General features: G+C 36.3%; 1 protein-coding gene across 1 annotated transcript in view; it reads right to left on the bottom strand.

Annotated features, from left to right (window-relative positions):
* The window catches only part of LOC121368478, a 70,301-nt gene that overhangs the window by 18,798 nt on the left and 27,342 nt on the right, over positions 1-24,161 (bottom strand). The window contains exons 14-22 of the mRNA XM_041493211.1: positions 14,944-14,946; positions 14,162-14,300; positions 12,269-12,472; positions 11,087-11,197; positions 9,422-9,544; positions 8,446-8,612; positions 4,516-5,439; positions 2,375-3,847; positions 1-1,407 (exon numbers count right to left, since the gene is read on the bottom strand). The exon at positions 1-1,407 is cut by the window's left edge and continues 33 nt beyond it. Of these exons, the coding sequence (XP_041349145.1) occupies positions 1-1,407; positions 2,375-3,847; positions 4,516-5,439; positions 8,446-8,612; positions 9,422-9,544; positions 11,087-11,197; positions 12,269-12,472; positions 14,162-14,300; positions 14,944-14,946 (4,551 nt within the window). The remainder of the gene's footprint in view (positions 1,408-2,374; positions 3,848-4,515; positions 5,440-8,445; positions 8,613-9,421; positions 9,545-11,086; positions 11,198-12,268; positions 12,473-14,161; positions 14,301-14,943; positions 14,947-24,161) is intronic.

The raw sequence follows: 24,161 nt of genomic DNA, 5'->3' as shown, positions 1-24,161 counted from the left end.
ATACTGCTTCATGATGAATCCTCTATTGGCTTCTCTTTCAATGAACTCAAAGGTCTGGTCTGAGAGGTCCTTGAAGCGAGCTAAGTCTATGAAGCTCAGTATACTCTCAAACTTTGTATTACACGAGGTATCATAGCCTCCTCCACAAGCCTCAGTCATGGCATCGTCAATCCCCTTTACAAGGGCAAAAACTGCATTTATTGTGGACAGCACTCGGATGTCTTGTTTGAAGTCACGATCAGACAGCCTGAGAGGAGAAGAACAGCGGGGTAAACCAGAGGTCATGCCGTCCAGACTGCAACCCTTGATCTTCTCGTAGTATTCGGCCAGCCAGGGGTTCGCTGATGTCTGTGGGTTCAGCATTGTCATGTGATTTATAAAGTCTGTGATGACCGGATTAGACATCTGGAAGAAGATGGACTTGCTGATGACGTCCTTAAGACCTGGAGACTTCTCAGTAACGTCCCAGTAGCGGTTTGAAACGTAGATGAATTTGACCCCAGGAGACAAGGCCTTGTTAGCCTCCAGCAGTTCACCAATGTGCATGTCGGGTTCTGCGAACACCATAACCACTTGTGTCTTCACCTGAGCCATTGACTGCATGATCAGAGTTGGACTTCCATCAGTGACAAACTCAAACGAGGCCAAGATGCAAGTATTATCTTCCTCAATCAGCTTACGGAACTCCTTCAGGGTGTCTCGGCTTGAGGTGTCTGGAGAGTTGAGAGTCATCACATGACTCCACCCCATTGCTTTGGCTAGATTGGCCATGGCCTGGGCGATGTGCTTGTCGCTCGGGATCGTTCGGAACAGAGTGTTGAAGCGAGTCTTGTCCATGAGGACCGGCGACGTGGCTGCTGGACTGAGCACGGGGAACCTCACTGGACTCAGCATCTCCGCAATGTTGATCGTACTCTGGCTGTTGTATGTGAAGAAGCCACGGAATTTTCTTATTCTGATTGGCTCATTGTCTGGAGCTTTCAGATTGAGGAGTCCACCCAGAAGGCTACTGACAACAGTGGTCGAACGTTCCGGAGATGTGCAGCCATCGAGAAGAAGACCACCAAGCTTGAATCCACTGCGGATCATCGTCAGGTTAGGAAACTTACCGCTGTTGATGTAATCAATGGCAAACTTAAATGCCTCGGTATACTGAAAACCATTGACATCACGCAGGGACCCACAGCCAAATGGGTTGAGGCCTTGCCGATGGACATCAAATATGCCAACAATAACCAAGTCTCCGTTAATGTACATGTACTTCTGACTGTGGAACATGTACATACACTCCGGACAGAAGCCAGGACAAGTAGGTTTAATGGACTCAGGGGAGGCACCGCCGTATGTTTTCATTTCTGTGCCCGGCATATCTATGGACTCTTTCGTGCTGACTTTGTATTCCATTACCTGCAAAATGGAAGATAAAGTGGTGAGTACAAACATGCCTGCATATATAATATAGAGCTGCAAAACTGCAGTGAAATTAAGCATATATATAATTATAGTATTAATACAGGTACCTACTATCAAATCTTAAAATTAAAATCTATAACACACACACATTGATGTTGATGAGACTACAGTAATAAGATTAAAATATTGATGATTCAAAATAAATATAACAGTTTGCCATTTATTAATTTCTTGACTATTACACAGCATTCTTTTGCCTGACCACACCACCCACCCTCAAAAATGTAACTGTTTATAAAATAAAAAATTGTTGAATTTGGTGAGTGGCAGCGCTAGATCTGATTGTGTGCCTGATAAACCACAACATATTGCCTCTTAGAATGCCTAAAGCAGCCTTACTTTAACCACAACATATTGCCTCTTAGTATGCCTAAAGCAGCCTTACTTTAACCACAACATATTGCCACTTAGTATGCCTAAAGCAGCCTTACTTTAACCACAACATATTGCCTCTTAGAATGCCTAAAGCAGCTTTACTTTAACCACAACATATTGCCTCTTAGTATGCCTAAAGCAGCCTTACTTTAACCACAACATATTGCCTCTTAGCATGCCTAAAGCAGCCTTACTTTAACCACAACATATTGCCTCTTAGAATGCCTAAAGCAGCCTTACTTTAACCACAACATATTGCCTCTTAGCATGCCTAAAGCAGCCTTACTTTAACCACAACATATTGCCTCTTAGTATGCCTAAAGCAGCCTTACTTTAACCACAACATATTGCCTCTTAGCATGCCTAAAGCAGCCTTACTTTAACCACAACATATTGCCTCTTAGTATGCCTAAAGCAGCCTTACTTTAACCACAACATATTGCCTCTTAGCATGCCTAAAGCAGCCTTACTTTAACCACAACATATTGCCACTTAGTATGCCTAAAGCAGCCTTATTTTAACTCACCTTGATGTATTTATTTCCATTGCTTCTGAAGTTGTAGATCTCATATGGGATGTCACCACTGTTACCAAAGAACTTGAACATCTCCACCGGGCTAGTGTCGTCAATGTTAAACGTAGCCTTTCGGATATTTTCCATAAGTACTGACGCCTGGTTGGCAGCGTTGATGTAATTTCCACAAACTCCGTTATAGTTTTGTCCACAAAGAGCCACAAGTGTCTTGTCCAAACCATATGCAACAGCATAGACTGCATTGATGATAAACATTGTGTAGTCGTCGAGATGGAAGTTTTTACCAGATGTGATTGGGGTATTTGAGACATCCGAACAGTTATTTGCATATCCTTTTGGGTTGTCTGGTCCAATGTAGCAGTCATGCATGGCTTCGTACCATTCTGCAAACCATGGATTTCTCTTATTTGTATCAACACGAAGTGCTGTCAAATACGTCAAAAAACTGGTGGGAAAATATCGACGACCCTTCAACGATATTATACCATCTGCGACCGATTCTAGACCATCGATAAGTTTCATCGAATCACCCCAGGTGGCAGATCCAATGATTACAAACTCGCCCCCAGCATTGTCTGCAGCAATACGCTCTAAGAATCTGCGGTTGTGCTGTTGTAGAGCTATGATAACCACCGGCATGACGGAGCTCCTCCTCCGCAGCTTTGAAACGATGTCATCATCCAGTTCATTCTCGGCCACGACACAGATTCCTTCTTTGGCGCCCAGACGTTTAAGCTCATCGTTGCCATTCCTTGAATATGCATCACCTGACACAACAACCGTCTGGATATGATACCACTTATACTTCTTCAAAAGATAAATGATAGTTGGTATCTGTAGCGCGATGCCCTCGTGAACGCGAACGTAATACGGATACTTGGCTCGGTCATCCAGGACTGTCGTGCCACTGGCATAAGCTACGAGTGGATGCTTCAGCGTGTTCATCAGATCTGCCACCGGGAGAGTTAAAGTGGATGTGTGGGAGGCCACGTAAGCATCTACCGACTGTGGTTTCAGCATGTTGCCCTGGAGATCGTGAACTTGCAGTGATCCCTTCTGTACTTGTGATATCAGACTCGGCCCGTACGAAGGGTTGTAGCAGTCGTCGAAAGCCAGACCACCGAGTTCCACACCATTCAAGATGTTGCCGAACTTGGTCTTCACGTTCTTCACAGCGTAAACAAACGCCTCCATCGCCTGGGCTCCCGACCGGCTGCTCATGTCAAACGATCCACAGCTGAACGGCGACGTACCTTTCGAGTGCAGAGTAAAGATGCCGTTGATGATGATATCACCATTGACGAAGAGATACTTAGAGCTGACGGGATCACCAAGGCAAGGTTTGCAGCCTGTCGTGGGGCAGGACGATGCTGGGAGGTTAACAAATGCCACGGTGCGGTCAGTCTGGTACATACGGATGTTGTTAACATTGATGTCGAGGTAGTTGTTGACGTAGGAACCAACCTGGAGAAAATATAACAGAAGACATATAATGTTTTGACTGTTTTGAGACTGATGAGAAAATATGAATGAATCTGAATGAGAAAACCATTAACAGTTTTAGAATGGTATCTCTGTATAAGGCAAAGTCAAAGAGATAGCGTCAATGTCATTTCTCTCATTAGTCATTTCAATTTTCAGGTAAAAGGAGGACTGCCACATCTCAATATGATACATCCATCCTGTTTTTCCCATAGGACAACTGCCACAACTTATTTATCGAAAACACTCTCTGACTGCGATTTAAACATTTTGATCAGACACTTAAAGCCTTTCACAGCTTATATAACAATAATTTGTGCACAGTATAAATAGTTTTAATAAACTTTTTTGTTTTGAATGCATTATATGCTGAATTATTTTTGTATGGCATTGAAGACGTTTGCATAGCGATAACGATTACTGTGTCTGTAATAATTAAAGGGGGGGGGGGGGGAAATAAAAGAAAAGCACAAGTCTATTTGTTGACAGTAGTATTGAAATTAATACAATGTACAACTGGACAAAAGATGACATAATCTTATACACAAGGCAGATGATATTGTACTTGATATTGAAAAAAAAAAATACTCACTGAAATAAGAAGGAACATTATAATATTAAAAATGTCCTAACATTATAGTTTGTCTTACTTTTCTAAAGCGAAAACCTTGCACTCCCCGGATGGGCACATCATTGAAGTTCCAGATGTCAAACTTCGGATCCTCGATGTCGCCATTGGCATCGAACTTCAAAGTGGCCGCCGCTTTGTATGGCTCATACTCGTAGGAGGCCATGCTGGCGATTCGCTCATCCATGCTGTATGTGAAGTCCACCTTCATCAAGTAGTTCTTGAGAAAGTCGTCCGACTGCATCCCAAGAAGCTGGTCACAAACCCCAGATGAGCCCGCCCCACACTTGTCCTGCTGCGCATCTCGCAATGAACGAGCATACGCATACACGGCATGCACCGCTGGTTCAACAAAACTGTCCTGCGTGAACGACTTACGCTTCTCTTCTTCGGTCCTCAGAACACACTTATTTGCTGGGCCAGCCAGACTGCAGCCATATTCTTTCTCATACCACTGCTGAAACCAAGGATTCTCCGCTCGTAACTCAGTTTCATTTATTCGTACCCAGTGATCTTCAAACTCGACAATAAAACGCGATGCGGGAACGACAACCAGCATACCACGGGGATACATGTTGCTGCCGAAATTTGCATTCAGTGAAACAGAATCTGTAAAGACCCACTGTATTTTGCCCGAGCCGGCTGAATAATGATGTGGTGCTCTTTTAAGGAGAGCACTTGCCACGGCGTTCGATCCTAGATAGAGAACACCCATTATAGAGTCATCAGTTTTGTCATCCACCATGTCACTGAGCTGAAGAAAGATAGGATCGATTGTTTCATCTCGGACGTCTGTAGATGATGTCTGAATGGCGGTGGTCAGACAGATCCCTGCGGAGTTGAGAAGAGGTCGAATCTCACCTAGACTCTCTCGGCCGTACGTGTTGTCCGTATATACAACTACCACGAACGTCCATTTTATCTTCTTCAACACGGTCACAACTACCTGCAATAAAACAAATTATAACTCATGGCTAGGGAGTTTCGAATCTATCTTTGATTCTTAGCGCTATGAAACCGTAAAACTATTGTAGACTATAAAATCACTACAGCACACACCATAATGATGTGACAGCCTATAATGGTTTTACGATTTAGTAGCATTAAGATAGTTTCAAAAATATGGGTCCTGGTTAGGAGATTTAATACAAAGTTGATACATTTCGTAAACAAATTCTACGATGATCTATGTGTTTTAAAGACATTTTTTACACAGCCTGTTCGAGGATTTACTGCAACTGCTGGCAACAATATGTAGTAAGTTTCTTGAATGGTAATATTTCTAAACCATTTTTACTTAGTTATTAAATGAAAGGAATACTGTAGATCCTGAAATTAATGCGATCATAATATTAATGCGAAAAATTAGAGTTTGTGTTATTCGCATTAATAATATTATGCATTTATTTCTATGTTTTGTATGTGTCCCACATTATTAAAACAAACAAAAAATATTAAAATTCTAAGATATTTATAAAACAGAACTGGAAAACAATTCATTGTAGGTGAGACAGACTAACCGTCGAATAGTCCAGCAAGTTATGTGTCACACACTATTAAAAGAAATAAAGATTAAAATTCTAATACATTTATAAAACAACTGGAGCACAATCCATCATAGGCAAGACAGACTAATTGTCCAATAGTCAAGCAAGATGCCAGCCATGTGATGATTGCAGGTTCTTTGGCCACCCCTGTCAAAACTGGACACGATCCATTGCGCATAAATGGGTTTTAGCACGCTAATATTGCGGTCGACTCTGTTTCTTTGTCTTTACTGTTCATTTTCCCTGCAACTTTGTTGGCATACAGTTGTAATGGTACATGTATTCTAATGTTCAACCAGATGTAGGTATCTATACACATTACGTAAATCATTGCCGCAAAAATATGCTGTGAGTTGATCTCATTAAAAACAATAGGGACTACACAGGGTAATTGATCTGTACACATCAGACATGGCAGGCATCGAAATAAGTCGAGAACGGTCGTTCAGGTTACCGGGAGGTTACCACATGTAAGAAAAGTCGAGAACAGTGTTTCGTTCTCGACAAAAATTTCTGAACGTAAACCACACAATGCATTCAGGTCTTCTGCGTTTCATTTTCTCGTAAGGAATTGCATCGATGTTCGCGCGTACTTGTGCAATTGCAAGCAATTATAGTTATTCTGCGTTTAAGCAGCGCCCACTAGATAAATTTACTTCCGGATTTCATTTATCGTACCGATGTTCGCGCGTACCGATACAATTTCAGAATTATTATTATCTTTCATTGTTGTATGATAAAATACGAGAAAATAGAAAACAGAACATTTTAATTTTAATCAATTTATTTATTCAATTGTTCAGTTATTAAATATGAGTCACATACTTGTAAAGAATTATATGTAATACATTAAGAACAGTGATAACATACAGAATGAATCATAAATACATGTATACTACAATAATCATCTGGCACACATACAAGGGCATTAAAAGTAGTAGTAATAGGAATTCAATTCTAACTTTCATATACATGTGTAGTTGTGGTAACCTATGGGTTACTAGGCTATATTTTGTAGTAACCTGTAAATGGGTTACCAGACACAATGCTTATTTCGATGCCTGCATGGTCGTGAGTTGATCTCATTGAAGACACCTTAACTTGGATTTAACCAAAAAGGACACAGACATTTGTTATTAGGAAAGTTAATATTTTAAAGGGAGGCCACTCGCATTAATTTCATGTCGCATTTTAGTCTGCCCACAGTCACTCGCATTAATTTCATGTCGCATTTTAGTCTTCCCAATGTCACTCACATTAATTTAGGGAGGAATTAATTTCAGGATCTACAGTATTTGTTTAATGACAAATTTCATTACCAACCATTTACAACCCATTTTACAACATTTCAAAGGCATTTTCAATGATCTTTTTGAGACTTTAAATGATTTTCCAGTGATCAACAAGATTATTTAACAATGTTACAATACTTTGATGTGATATGCTGCTATTAGTGTTATTTTAAATTATTAAAAAAATTAATTATGAACCAATTTTCCATAACCCAATAAATATTACTTTAATCAATTAAACAAACAAGATTACTTGTATTTAGTTGTTAACATCAATGCCTTTAATATCTGAGTGTTTTTCTCAATATCACTGAACAATCTGGGTCAGGGCCCATATCTTCAAAGCCATCTTAGTACCACAGCATCGTAAAACCATCGTAGGCTATGACAACAATATGGCATGTGTCATAGCAACATCAAGGCCTACATTGGATTTTACAATATCATAGCACTAAGACAGCTTTAAAAATTTGTATCCAGTATTATTTTATGACACACAGAGGACAGAACAGTTTTTGTAATAATTTACATGTATAAGCTCAACAGTGGAGATTAAATTAACATTTTCATAGGCATCGGAGGCAGAGAGGGAGGTAAGAGATCACTGCCCCCTCTCCAACAGTGAAGACATAGAGAATAATACATGAGTGGCATAGTGAGTTCGATACATTTTTAAACAAAGAGTTTTGAGATAAATGGTATCTAACAGACATGAATGTATTATTCTATTTCTTACATCTCCTCAAAAACCAGGTTTTAAGCACATTTTAACATCTTTTTTGATTAAAAGATATTTACAACCCTTTGCACTTGTAGCTGACTTACGCATCACAGACACATCATTGTCAGGTTAACTATATTTCACAGTCTAATCAATTTCCATTGTGTTGTTTTTTATTGGATATATGGCATTGGTGACCTGGTCATCATCACCTAGGAGCAGCCAGTCACATGTCTTGAAATTGTTAACACATGTATGAGTGTAAATAGGGTATGTTATCATAAATAACACATGGTGTTCTCACCAACGGGTGTGTAAGAAGATGCAATAATCCCCTTAGTGGAAGACAATGATTTGTAGCCCATGTATGGACGGTTCCTATGACAACATACCTTCATCAGATTGCTATCTGGTGGGACAGTTCTCATAAAAGTGGGAAAGTCGGGGGATTTGGTCAGCACGGTAGCTGTCGCTGAGAACGAGATGACAGGAATGTCAAATTTTGCACCAAATGTGGAAACCTCTTTCGATGCACCACTATTATAGGCTCCAATAACACCTGAAATGTAAGCAAACATAAATACATCAAAGTGTTGTTCAGTATCCCCTTTCCCCAAGGTTCTGATACTACTGGAGACAAATAAAAGAGAACATAATACTTCAGACAAATATAATTTGTGTTTTTTAATTACAAAAAGGGTACCCTTGAACTCAAAAGCATTCCACCAAGCTGACATGGCACGAATGTATCATAATAATTTTATTACTGATAAATGATATGAAATAATATCTGATTCTTCTATAAATCCTACTATTAAAATTTAATGGAAATAACTTACTACTGCTTTCATAATGATACACTTTGTCTTTATTTTAATCTTCATGATGGACATTTGTGGTGCAATTCTCTTGTAAGTAGACCTGTACAACTAACTATCGCTGAGTTTGATGGTGAAAGCTCATTACTGATTTTTTTACTTTAAATTATTTCTTGTAAGCTGTATAAAATAAACTTTTTTCATCTATTTTGTACACCTAAATCATGTTTTTCAATTTCTAAGTTGAACAAGGGGGATAATTCTAGCATATACATGTACTTAACAAAACTTCTCAAAGCTAAACATGACCTGTGGCGTTTTTTTCCATATATAATATAAATACTGGGCTCAGATTTTTGAAGCTATCTCAGCTCTACAATATTGTAAACTGCCATAGTAGACTATGTCATGCAATGTTGTGACATCATAGCATACAAACATTTTACGATATCGAAGTGTTAAGATACGTTACAAAATCTGTAGCCTAATTTCTAAGTTATATTCCTATATTCCTGTAAGGGTCAAAGTGTGTAACAAAATAAATGATTACCCAATGTAAGATTTGCTGTAGAATTTGTGCAGGAGAGTGAATCAGTCGACAATCCAGGAAAAAATGACTCTGCTTTGTAAGCAGCTGTTGATGACCTGCCACAGTAATCTTGTACTTTCATTCCTGTCAGAAAATAAGAAATGACTGACTCATTCAACACAAAACAGAAATGTGTGGGCAGGACAAATACTGCTTAATAGTTATTATAACATCATAATTATTACAGAATATGAAATATTATTTAAATAATTAATGCACTGCTATAACTATCAAAAACAACAAATGCATACATGTACATGCAAAACAATATGTTTTAAAAATCATTATTAAATATATTTATCAATAGGTCTATGTTAATCATTTATTGAATAAAAATATGTATGAATCAGGGCACACCCTGCCCATAGCCAACAAGCCATTTGCTAATTTTTATACAAATTGACTACATTTAATATTTAGCAAACAATTTTTTTTTTAATTAACCACCATATAATAATTTTCAATGCAATACTTTACATATTTTCAAATTGGATAATAGCAGAAGAAGAAGTTTGTTTTGTTTAACAACACCACTAGAGCACATTGATTAATTACTCATTGGCTATTCGATGTCAAACATTTGGTAATTCTAACACATAGTCATCAGAGGAACTTGCTACAATGGCTAAGAGAAAATAATTCTGGTGTGAGCCCTGTGAATGATGTCTGCTTCTGTCCTGCAGTTAAAAATCTCCATCTGCAGACATCACGTAACACTGCTGGCTCATGGTGAGATCAAGGATGCCTAGTGGCTGCATGTGTAGCACTAACTTTGATCACTGACAGTGCCCATTTTACAGGATATTATACAAGCTTCATTGCATATCATGTTTATTTTCTGATTTAAATTATTTTTAATTGTCACAAGCTTTAGCAAGTGACAATGAAAATTATTTCATGAGGAACATATACATGCTATGAAATGGTAGCTAGTTTAATACCCTATTTATTAAATATAGTCAATTTTAAGTTTCATGTATATATGAATGAACTCGTTTGACTCATGTTACAGTATGGTAGTAGTTTGTAATGGATATACTGACAGTGTTTGAAGCTTTGGCTAGTGTCTTATGTATTATAGTAATACAGCTAATAATTTCCAGACCAAAAATTCACTAGCCAGTACCACAGGCTAGTGGATTTGTCAAACACTGATATTGATGACAACGACATGTAGCTTTTGTACTTTCAAAATTTATATTGGCGGATTGATCACAGAAATCAGTCATTTTTTTCACTGTTACAATTTTTACGGTCTCAGGAGTTTGGGGTCTGTTGTTATGGAACCTAGGGTATTACGATGATTTTGAAATGTTACAAACATCAACTTCATATATTCATTTTTCATTTCCGAATATAATGACATAGTAAGTTATATCACCCACATTATTTTCTAATTGTAGAAATTAGTTGTTACAAAAACAATTTAATCACATTACTTCTGATAGGTGTCACTGGGAGGGATTCACCACCCGTATTTGCAATTCTTCACCTTGAAAATTCAAATATTAACCATAAAATGTACTAGAACATCATACAAATGTAGCCAATTAAAAACTTATTGGTGATGCTCAAGCCTGAATAATTAGTTTACCATATATACAAAGTAAAAATTCAGTAACAAACCTATTTTAATCCCAGGAACATACGTGTCTGTGAGGAACTGGCCATTATATTCGATTTTCTCTTTATTTAACAATTCAATAGCCCATCTGATGGCTTCATAAGACTGCATATCTGAAAATATAAATAATAATATGTAACAAATATTTATAACTGCAAAATACTTCAGAATTTAATTTGGACAATAAAACTTGAGTGAATTTTATTACAAAACTTTTATGTTACCAAAATTAGAGCATCTCAGACAAAATAGTGGTTTTTAAACACGCTTTTGGCAAATTTATTGCCAAAATGGAACTTTAAAGCTGCTGTCCATAGCTTTTAGGCCGTGTAAAATATTTTCTGGCCATTAGAGCTTTTTAACACTGCTTACAAAATTTGTATAAATTGTTAATAATGGCAATCTAACATGTTTCTCGTCATCCTGGTGTTTGTAGAAGCTGAAATTTTTTTTTTGTGTGAAACCAAACAAGGAACAGTCTTCAGAAACTAAGGTCATCTGCTTTAAGTTGGTGTTTTTATCCACCAACTAGCTACATGAACATCTCCTTGCATGTTAATACATTCATGGTGTTCTTTCCTTTTGAAAGGAGGTAGATGTTTGAGAAATGTAGGTTGTTACTACTGTGTGCATTAAGTTGTATAATTATAAACATAAAACATACATGTAGGTGGCAGTCAGCCTGCGAGATAAAAATTAAAATACATGTATCTGGAAACAATTGTTTTTTTTCTCTTGTTTGTACACTAAAATATACATTGCAGGGGTGCAGAAATGGAAAATATTTCACTAGCCCTCTGGACCAGAACCAACTAAAATGTACTAGCCCGCCAGTATTTCTACTAGTCCGCCAGCCCATAGATCAAAATATTATTGTTTAACAATATTATAATATAGACTTCAAATGATAGATATAAATTTGACAAAAACATTATTAATAAAACTTGGTTTGCCAAGTGAACAACATCACATGGCAAACGGACAAAAAAAACCCCACATCCCCCCAAGCCAAAACCTTGATTAACAAAATAATAATTTTTTTAAATACTAGTAGTTTGAAAAAAAAGGTTTACATTTGCCCAAAAAACAGACAGTACGAGCGGACGAGTACTTTCTGAATCTGCACCCCTGCATTGAATGTCTTCTTTTTTTTTTTTACTATTTTTATCTAATTTTAACATTACCTCCTTCAATATCCCCACAGCCATAGCCATGAGCTCCTTCCTGATGCATTGAAACAAGACCACCAATGAAAGCATGTGCATCAGCTTGGATTTCTGTCTCTGTCTGTGTGGCACTACAAGACTGCCGTACTAATGTCCCTTGACCAGAGATTTTTGTTATCAAGAGGACAACAATTATACTAGATAACTGGAGGTCCATGGTGCCTGAGGAAAAAATATACAGAGTTTGCACATGTACAATGTTTGTGTTTTATTTTAGTTGATTTCTCAGTATGGCATTAACAGTAGTGCCTGTCAGATATGAGCAAAATTAATAAAAAGTATATACACTATGCATACATATATCCATGAATGTAATTGTATATATCCTCAAAAATATAAGATCTGATTAACATAAAGACCATATCAAGTGAAATGTTAGAAACCATTATAAATTATAATTGATTGGATATGGGGCGGGATTTAGCTCAGGCAGTTGAGTGCTCGCTTGAGGTGCTTGTATCACAGGATGGAACCAACTAGGTGGTATCAGGTCATTTCGCCTTTTTTCCCAATCGCCCTGTGTCGTTTCGCCCCCATACCGGGTCGTGTCGCCCTCTTTACAAGGTCGTTTCGCCCTTATGTTTATGTAGGGAATACCTACCGATTGTGAATGATGAATAAATTTGTTTTCGTGACTTGCAAATTAGATATATGTTATCAATTTGTAACCCTTTATCAACCATAAACACCATTTATATGTATGTTATTACCGGTATGTGCAATATTTTAAAGAGCCCCTCCCCTCACACCATCTCAGTTTCTACGGGTCTGATGTATTTTATAGTAATAAGTACAAAGACTAGCTTACACAATGACATAGTTATAAAGTGATTGTTAGTATGTGGCAACATTATAATAGTTTCTAACATTTCTGTTTCTGTGCTCGACTGTGGAGTTTCGGCAGACTGGTAACACATTTGCTTAATAATTAAAAATACACGGTTTAACCAAACATATTAAAATTTGGAGGATAACTAGTTAAGGTAACAAAGAGCAATTTATTGTAGTTGTCAACATTTTGTTTCAGACTTCACGTTTAAGTCTACAACTTTGTTGCCTGTTAGGTGACTATTACGACAAAATTATGGGTAAAATTATTTTGTATATACCTAATTTTGCATAATAGTACCACCCCCAATACAATAGGGGCGAAACGACTCATTCTAAGGGCGAAATGACTTGGGGCGAACGGGAATAATGGTGAAACGACTCGGGGTCGAATAGGAATAAGGGCGAAACGACCCGGATTCAACTAGGTGGATCCATTCAACTGATTGGGGTTTTTCTCGTTCCAACCAGTGCATCACAACTAGTCCAAGGCCATGGCATGTGCTTTCCTGTTTGTGGTAATAAAAGATCCCTTGCTACAAATGGAAAAATGTAGCGGGTTTCCTCTGATGACTACAAGTCAAAATGACCAAATGTTTGACATCCAATAGCCGAGTGTATCTTAATAAATCAATGTGCTCTAGTAGTGTCGTTACACAAAACAAACTAACTTTTATTGGATAGTCGGTTATATCTATACACACATTTAATACATTTGTGTATAGTATTAAAATAACAAATCATAACTATGCATGTCATAAACTGTCCAACTATAAAACAATTATTTGATAAACTATGGCTCTCAATAGCCCACCCCACACCAAGCCTTAAATAGGCGAGGGGGTCCGTTTCACTTTCAGAGGACCCGAGTTGTTAATGCCGCTCCCAAATTCAATGCCATACTTGTGAATGCAGATGCAATACATGAATAATAATGCACACCTCGGAATCACTTTAATTCACCAGATATATTTATTTTTGTAACTGGTAATCAAAGAAAACAAGAAAAGTGTTTTATTTTACCTGCAAATGCCAAATGACACCAATTCCTTGTTTCACGATCGCCACCCGTCCCCGTTTCAATATTCGTTTTGGGACATCGCCTCGACAGACAGGTTGTTTTCTGGGTGTAAGCACCGGTGTATGCCAGTCCAGAAATAGCCTGCCCAGGCAGCAGTCACAATATCGCTTCATTGTAAGAGAAATGTTCAACGAAGTGAACAAACCTGTCCAGCAAGTTTGTGTTTTCATTTTTATTTTTAGAATACCGGAAGCCAAGCCACAAGTTAAATTGTCCCATAAAATCAGATCTGGGATCTGGATCTAATTGCAGGTCAGTTATACAAAATAAAAAATAAAATTATAAAAAAAAATAAAAAATAAAAAATCCATTATATCATTTTTGTCTCGCCTTTACAAAGTGAAAAGGCGATATATATATATGTGGGACTACTACCTTTCCGACGGCGGCGGTGACGACGACAACTTTTGATTTATTAAAAAGGTGAACATACCAAACGGGTACATTAGTATATAAGGCGTTGAACAATCTGACACCTGCATATATAAGTGATTATTTCATATCATCACCAGGCTCAAATAAATATAACTTGAGTTTAGCAACACTAGTCCGAACGGACATAGAAAGTGTTGATTTAATGTGCGCCGTGTACTACCAGCAACACATAATAATCTTGTATTGCCAAGACCCAACACTGAATTGTATAAACACTCCTTCAGATATTCCGGTCTTGAAACATGGAATACAATCCCAGATTCAATTTTTTTTAAAAGTGTATCCTTACCTTCTGTTAAAAGACAATATAAAATATTTATAACAACACTGGTTCTTGAAAATGTTTAGTAAAATCTTTACTCAGGAGTCTGTACGTTTAAATGTTATTTATTTATGATTATCTTAAGTTGTGATAACATTTGTTTGTATGTAAAATTTGTTGTATTAATCATGGGTAGGCCCTATTTACCTTATAGTTTCGATGCTTTTAATGAAGGATAGTTATAATGAGTTTTGTTATTACATTGTTTATTTCATTAAATGTAGAGTAATAATCTTTAATGTTTTATAGACGGTAGAAGGCCACAAGGGAGATTAGTAGTGCACTATTGTTTGTGTAACCTTCTTAAAATAAAGATTATTATTTATTATTATTATTATTATTATTATTATTATTATTATTATTATCACCATCATCATCAACATCATCATTATTAAATCTTTTTTTCTTCTCAAATTATAAGTCTTAGCTCAATAAAACCTGTTTTATAGTTCATCACAGTGAAAATAATTAAAAATTAATTCATTAAACATTTTAAATTAAAATACTTTTGCATTTGTCTCCATTTTTCACAAACAAAAAGTTGTAGATTGATGACACTTGGTTTATAGTTGCTCCCATGAATGTTCATCACATTGCATGTGAAAATAATTAAAACTTAATTAATTAAACATTTTTAATTAAAATATATTTTATGTTTTTACTCAACATCAATTTTCGCGTTATTTATCACAAACGGCTATCATAAATCCCGTCCAATGCATTTCTTTCTTTCTTTTACTTAAAAATAACAGCCACCTGTTCATCACGGCCAGCGGCCGTTAAAGGACAGGTGGTTGTTAACCACAGGTGGTCGTTAGGTTAGCCCCGACTGTACATGTGTGTGTGTGTGTGTATATATATATATATACATGTTTAGCAGTTATTTAGTTCCTTTCTGAAGATAAGTACAGACTGAAACATGTAAAAGGATCATTATTTCTTTAAATTGTTTTTTTAAAATACATATATACTGTACACTTGTTTTCTTTTATAATTTTTATTTATATATATATATATATATATATATACATACATACATACATACATACATACATACATACATACATACATACATACATATATATATATACACACACACATATATATATATATATATATATATATATATATATATATATATATATATATATATATATATATATATATATATATATATATATATATATATATGTGTGTGTGTGTGTGTGTATGTGTCTGTGTATGTGTGTGTATGTGTATGTGTGTGTATACATATATATATATATAAAATTAAATTTCCGTTACATTCATTACAATGAATACATAAATATATTACAAATGCATGAGTAAATCCTCTTTTTGTTTTACCAAAGTATATTTTTAAATGGGCAAAAGACAATATTTGCTGTTACTATTTGAATGTGTTCCCTTATTTCTTTCGATCAGTATTAATTATATTGTTGACAATTAGGATATGACGAGTATGTATTTGTTTGAATGAAATACTTTGGGGGACAAATTAACTACATATATTTTGAAGCAGTTTTTATAATGGGCCATTTAACAGATCATCTGCCTTTTATTTTAATTTGTTCATTTAATGTCATATAGCTACATTTAGTAACTGTTTGGGATATTCGTTTTATTAATTAATTATTATATACATTCATGTATACTTTTATGTGTGGAATATGATGTAAAAAAATTAATAAAGAGTTCACACTTGGCAACTCATATGCTTTAATATACTGGACAACCTTTGGAACATGGATGCATTTTGTATGTATACTGTTGGTTCAAGTTGAGTGTGTCTTTGATACTTGGCTGGGATGGGACGTAGGCCAGTGGTAGAGAGCTCGTCTGAGGTGTCATGGGTTTCAGGATCGATCGTCCTCGATGGAACATTGTTTCCTACCTCCCAAATATTGCCCCATTACATTTATTTTGTTTAACGACACAACTAGATCATATTCATTAATTAATCATCGGCTATTGGATGTCAAACATTTGGTAATTATGACACGTAGTCAACAGAGGAAACATGCTACATTTTTTCATTAGCAGCAAGGTTTTTTTATATGCACTTTCCCACAGACAGGAAAGCACACACAATGGCCTTTGACCAGTTGTGATGCACTGGTTGGAATGAGAAAAAAACCCAATCAGTTGAATGGATCTACCAAGGTGGTTCGATCCTACGACGCAAGCACCTCAGGCGAGCACTCAACCGACTGAGCTAACTCCCGCCCACTGGTACATCCGAATCCGTGGTATGTCAACTTCGCAGGCCAAAGTATACTGCATTTCGTGTACTAGACAGAATTGTATCTTGACCTGCGAAAATGGTGGTATATGTATTGTCCTGTGTATGAAAATGGCTTATAAAAGATGCTTGATGCTTTTCGAAATATCTTGTGTGGCGGCAGGGGGATTCCTCTCTTCCTATCGACGTGTCGAAATAACTTCTATAGACCGGGGCGGGACGTAGCCCAGTGGTAAAGCGCTCGTTTGATGTGCGGTCGGTCTGGGATCGATCCCCGTCGGTGGGCCCATTGGGCTATTTCTTGCTCCAGCCAGTGCACCACGACTGGTATATCAAAGGCCGTGATATGTGTTATCCTGTCTGTGGGATGGTGCATATAAAAGATCCCTTGCTGCTAATCGGAAAGAGTAGCCCATGAAGTGGCGACAGCGGGTTTCCTCTCTATATCTGTGTGGTCCGTAACCATATGTCTGACGCCATATAACCAAAAAAAAATGTGTTGAGGGCGTCGTTAAATAAAAGATTACATTTTTTTCAATAATAACTATATATTCAACATCAAGCAGTCGTAGTTTAAAAAGTGATGACATTCCAGTATATTATTTTACTTGACTTGAGGTCCAAATATCATAACATTTTAATAAATCTAACTGACAAACTCATTTCAACACCCATTGATCGTCACTTCCCTTAATAGGACTATTCGTAAACCTCTCCTTATTTTTTTTAAACATCTTTAACAGCGGCTTAACAACATCAATCTAAGTCTAATAAAACTGTTTTATCTTTTGATAATGTCGTGATAGTACCCCCCCCCCCCCCCCATGAATTACTGGTTCCTTCTTAGGATCTTATTTCCACTATAGGATAATTGGGAAGCCACTCTTCCAAGAGTGGTATGACCTAAGGATGCATGGTGGTCATGGCAAGTACTCTTGAATCACTGTCAACGTGGTTATAATGCCAGAAATATGTTTGCGAAAGATGGGGATGTTTGCATCAAATTCGTTGATTTCCCCATAACAATGAACATTATTTTTACCAAAACCACAAAAAAGCATATATCCTATCTGATCAAAACACTGTATATAGCATCAGATATAATTTTAGTCAGTGATCTTTATAACGTGTATTGAGGCCCATTTTGTAATAAACGACCCATTTTGTGATATGTACCCATTTTGTAATAAAAAACGACCCATTTTGTAATATGTACCCATTTTGTAATAAAAAACGACCCATTCTGTAATAAACGTAGGTACCCATTTTGTAATAAAATCGGACCCATTTTGTAATAATAAATAGGTGCCCATTTTGTAATTTAAAAAATGCCCATTCTGTAATAAAGGCTTAAAACGTCAGATTACAACATAGGTATAGGCCTTTGTTTGATATATACAAAGTGAAATAATATTAAACTTTGTGTTTAGATTTATTTCGATGGTCGATGGTTCGCCTGGGATACGAAATTTCTAACTCTAACCCTCTAAATATACATTGTTTTCTTGTTCCAACCAGTGCTATTCGGTTGGGGTATGAAGAACCAAGTATGTTCTACAGCTGTGTATCAAAAATAGTAGCTTGTGTGTGTAGTCTGTATCATAATTATCGGAACAGCAACAGCTGATTAAAATACTTTGTGATGTTAAAGAAGCATACATTAAAGATTTAATTAATATTGATAAGTATATTAGTTTGGCATAAAAATTATAAGTTAAGACACTCTTTTGTCTAAAAGCATACTAGTTGTGACTTTTCTTTTATACTGTTTGTGAATGTAATACTTTTATGCATGTAGGTAACATTTAGTTTATATATTTCATTGTATTATTACCTAACATGAAAACCAAAAGCGTGTAATTGATGAATATAATAACTGAATTCTCTTGTGCGTTTATACATACTGTGTATATATGCTGTGCTGATAAGCTTACAGCTTAAAGCAATAAAATAATTAAATTGAAACACATATACATTTAAAACAGGAGATGATTATTTTGTCGTGCATTGATTATACTCTCCGTATGGATGAAAATTTGGATCCTAGCTAAAATAATACAAAGGTGAATGAATACATATACACAATCCAATGAATGCATATGTAAGCTGCACATTTTTCTACCCCAGCCCTTGAATTCTCCTTAATTTGCATCAGTTTACTTTTAACTAAATGTTGTTTATTCGTACTATAGATTACACATCAATTTTCTTTTTTCAGATCCTATGATAAAGTAGCCGCTAAAGCGGCAAGTTGAAAACATAATATTTTGATGTTCCTTTCTGAACATGTTGATTGAAGGACGGTTTCTTTTGAAAACGCGAGCACACCAGGATGAAAGACAAAAAATATTGAAACCTACTTTCTTTGTACTTGATTATTTCTTTTCATTTGTTTTAGGATTCGTCGTCATTGTAAACATGTTAACTTGGTTATTCTGTAATATTATTACACTGTATATATTTAAAATGTTCATATTTATGGGATTATTAGCAAATGTACATAGAAGTTTAGAAAGAAATATATATATATATATATATATATATATATATATATATATATATATAATATATACCTAATATTGCCGGTAACCATAACTAAAGAAGAATAAGAATAAGAAAGGCAGGTGTGGGTATATACATTATATATATATATATATATATATATATATATATATATATATATATGCATTCAAGACCGCATATGAGCACATAGTCAGGCGGCAAACTAAAGTACAGTGTAAGCGGTAAATCGGTTAATGGACAGTACCTGTACACAATAATTGTAGAATTAACTTCCACAACCATCGGCTGAATGATCACATGTTTTTTATGTGTAGTGTTCACTTTCTCGTGGTGGGTGGGGGATGGGGTAGGGCGGCTGGGGTGTGTGGGGAGGGAGTGTCAGTGGGAAATCACTTTTGACGGATACTAGTTTAAATGTATTTCAGCTTAAGTAGTTGTCGATTAAACCCACTATTTTTAATCAGCTGCTACGGCTTTTACAACATATAAATGTAGGTTACTTTCTCTTACACATATCTACACTTAGATTATAATGTAACAGCCGTGGCGTAATGGGGGGGGGGGGGGGGGGGGGGGGGGGAGAAGGAACTGGTTGGAACGGCAAAAAGCCCAATTGATGTGTTCACCGAGAAGGTTCTATCCTGTTACCCAAGTCCCCCAGGCAAACGTTCAACCGATTAAGCTAGATCCCGCCCCGATCATGATAGATAATACCATGGGTTACGAAAAACAGCAAGGATATTTTATATGCATTTTTCCATAGTCAGGATAGTACATACCAGGGCTTTTAGTATACCAGTTTTAGGGTACTGGTTGGAACAGACAAAAAAACCAATTTGTGTGTCCACAGAAGTTCGATCCTGCGACACAAGCACCTCAAGCGAGCGCTCTGGAGTAATGGATGAACGGAAAAACTGAATAGGTTCACTTACAGAATCAACCTTAAGACATATTCGTACCCCTGACGAACTCCCAACCACTGAAAAAAAATCTAAACACAAAGTTTAAAATTATTTCAATTTGTATATATTTAACATCTATGTCGTATTCTGACGTTTTAAGCCTTTATTACAGAATGGACATTTTTTTATTACTAAATGGGTACCTATTTTTTATTACAAAATGGGTCCGATTTTATTACAAAATATTTTGGAAGCTACAAAATGAAAGAAGTGAGTTTCATTTGTTAAAAAGATTAATGTGATATGTACAGAAAAAAAAAGCAATTAAGGGAGAACGGGCCATGATGATTCGGTTGTCCAGGCCAGATCAGTCTATCCATCAATTTGATATGTCATTAGTTATTAATTTGGATGTTGATCATTTCACGTTTGTGCTAGAGTTTCGGTCTATTTTCATGCTTAATGAAGGACAATTTGTTTTGAATTCATATTAAAAAGGTGGGTTTTTTTAATGACACCATTAGAGCACATTGATTTATTTATCATCGGCTTTTGGATGTCAAACATTTGGTAATTTTGACATATCGTCTAAGAGAGGAAACCCGCTACATTTTTCCATTAATAGCAAAGGATCTTTTATATTCATCATCCCACAGACAGGATAGCACATACTACGGCCTTTGATTTACCAGTCGCAGTGCACTAGCTGGAACAAGAAATTGCCCAATGGGCCCACCGATGGAGATCGATTGAAAACCGACTGGGCATCAAGCGAGCGTTTTAGGCCTACCACTGGGCTACTTCCCGCCCCATACCTCCAACATGTGTACTCTTGTACAGAATAGCAGCAACGGTATATTTTATCCACACATGCAGATTAGCCTCTGATATACCAACTGTAGCGGATAAAATACAATAATGGAAAGGAAAATAGATCTTACCATTTTACCATTAATCTCCATCCCGCTCCTTCATTCTGTAAAGACCCTTAGCCCAGGAACAAGAACCAATTCTTGGAAATCAGTGGCTAGTGGATAAAAGACTTGTCCGTTCGGTAAAATGGGCCATTATAGGTTCTTATCAACAGATCCGTCAGATTATTTTAATTTCCAATCAGAGACTTGTATATATATACCACGCATGCAGGATGTGTGTGTGTGTGTGTGTGTGTGTGGTGTGTGTCTGTGACTGACTCTGTGTGTGTGTGTGTGTGTGTGTGTGGTGTGTCTGTGGTGTGTCTGTGACTGACTGTGTGTGTGTGTGGTGTGTGTCTGTGACTGACTGTGTGTGTGTGTGTCTGTGACTGACTGTGTGTGTATATATATATATATATATATATACATGTGTGTGTGTGTGTGTGTGTGTGTGTGTGTGATGCGACACACCCATCACTCATAATGACAGGTGATTCAATATGGAATAGCTTATTAAGGCGTATGAAGTTTAAACAGTTTTGTTTTGTTTATCGACACTAGTAGAGCACAATTATGTATTAATCATCGACTGTTGGATGTCAAACATTTGGAGGGAAAACCCACTCAATTTTTCCATTAGTAGCAAAGAATCTTGTATATGCATAGCCAGAACATCACACATCACGACCTGGGGTGGGGGGGGGGGGGGGGGGGGGGGGGGGCAGATGGACAAGCCCCTTTCAAAAGTACAAAATGTGCCTTTTGTAGCTTACAGGTTCCCATTTTGTGTGAACCCTGGTTCAGCACAACCCCCTCCATCCCATTTCAAACTAGGTACAGTGTTGTACAATCTAATACCTAAGAATGGTCTCACTCTTATGCGATCACATAATTATATAAGTCCTATATAAGCACTGATTTTCAAACCTGGATAAAAGTCGAGACTCAACAAATAGAAACATTTACAAAAATATTTATTCAATAAAAACTGTACATTCTTTCTATGTATAATAATTTTGGACATAAAACACAAGCTTCAATATACAAATATTCTAAAATACGTCATTTGTATATAATATATAAAAACCTCATATATAATCTGATACATGTTTGTAAATAATATTCTATGTTTGTTTCATTGTAACTACATTTCTTAATACGCTGTAAACTATTTATAAAGTAATGGGTTTTTTTCCCAATTAAAATTAACTTGTACATGTGGAGATAAAACAAGCACATTCTAGTTAACACACAAAAACACTCCCACACTCCATCTCCCTCCCTCCCTCCCTCCCTCCCTCCCTCCCTCTCTCTCTCTCTCTCTCTCTCTCTCTCTCTCTCTCTCTCTCTCTCTCTCTCTCTCTCTCTCTCTCTCTCTCTCTCTCTCTCCATAACATAAAATACAGATTAGCCTACACCATGTACACTAATATATATAATAATAACATTTTGAAACTTAGAACTGATCTTTTTAATAGCCATTTCACACAACTAGATGATAATCTTTCAAATTAATGACGATGATGTTCATTGTAAACACTGAAATATTGTGTGAATGTTCGCATCCCTCATAGCCATGCCTTAATACAGAACAGAACTGTAACAGTACTACAAACATACACGGTCAACTACTTTGATACGATATTGTTTACATCGTGTTTTTGGTATCTTGTTCAATGGTCAGTCTCGTTTTTTTTTTTTTTTTTTTTTTTTTTTTAAATCAAAATGGCGAGTCAATACATTTTATTTAGAGACTACATCTAAAGGGAATAACTATTTAATTACGGCATGTATATTTAATACAAAGACCTAGTTATGTTTGCGGGCTTTAAAAAAAACAATTTCTTGTAAGTTATATAATATTAACAACTAATTACATAATCAAAAGAATAACTAAAATTGCTGTTTATTTAATATATAGGACAGACAATTCCATCAAAATTAAGCGATAAGAATATATTTTCTTTTCAATTAATAGTTCCAGATAGTAAAGTTTAACTGTCAGACATGAATATAAAAACCTCATACAAATCAACATAGAATATAAATCATGTGTGTGTACGTGTATGTATGTATTGATGTATGAATATCTATATATTGTATGTATGTCGAGGTTGACTGTTACATATATAGATATTAACGCACTGGCGCAGGGGATAATTAAATCCTTTCTGGCCTCACAAATTGTCCGGAACCTGTGGCACCGAATCGCCCGCAGATTGGTGGAGTAACCACGATGCGCTCTGAGCTATCGAACCATCCATAAAAAGGATGTTCTTTAACTCAACCACATGCATGGGGCCCACAATCTACGCGGTCGATCCTGCTTACGTGCACAAAACAGTGGGCATACCTGGCACTGGCTGTATGGATTGATGTATGAATATCTATATATTGTATGTATGTCGAGGTTGATGTATGTGTGTGTATGTATGTATGTATGTATGTATGTATGTATGTATTTATGGGTGTATGTATGTATGTATGTATGTATGTGTGTGTGTGTGTGTGTGTGTCTATAAACAATTATAAAATTAAATTAAAATGGAAATCACTTTCAAATGTGGAAATCATATTAATAAAAAAAATTATTTGCATTTAACG

Source organism: Gigantopelta aegis, chromosome 3 (assembly GCF_016097555.1).
Source record: "Gigantopelta aegis isolate Gae_Host chromosome 3, Gae_host_genome, whole genome shotgun sequence".
Taxonomy (NCBI): Eukaryota; Metazoa; Mollusca; class Gastropoda; order Neomphalida; family Peltospiridae; genus Gigantopelta; species Gigantopelta aegis.
The sequence above is the reverse complement of the archived record's forward strand: the minus strand, read 5'-3'. Positions and strand labels throughout refer to the sequence as shown.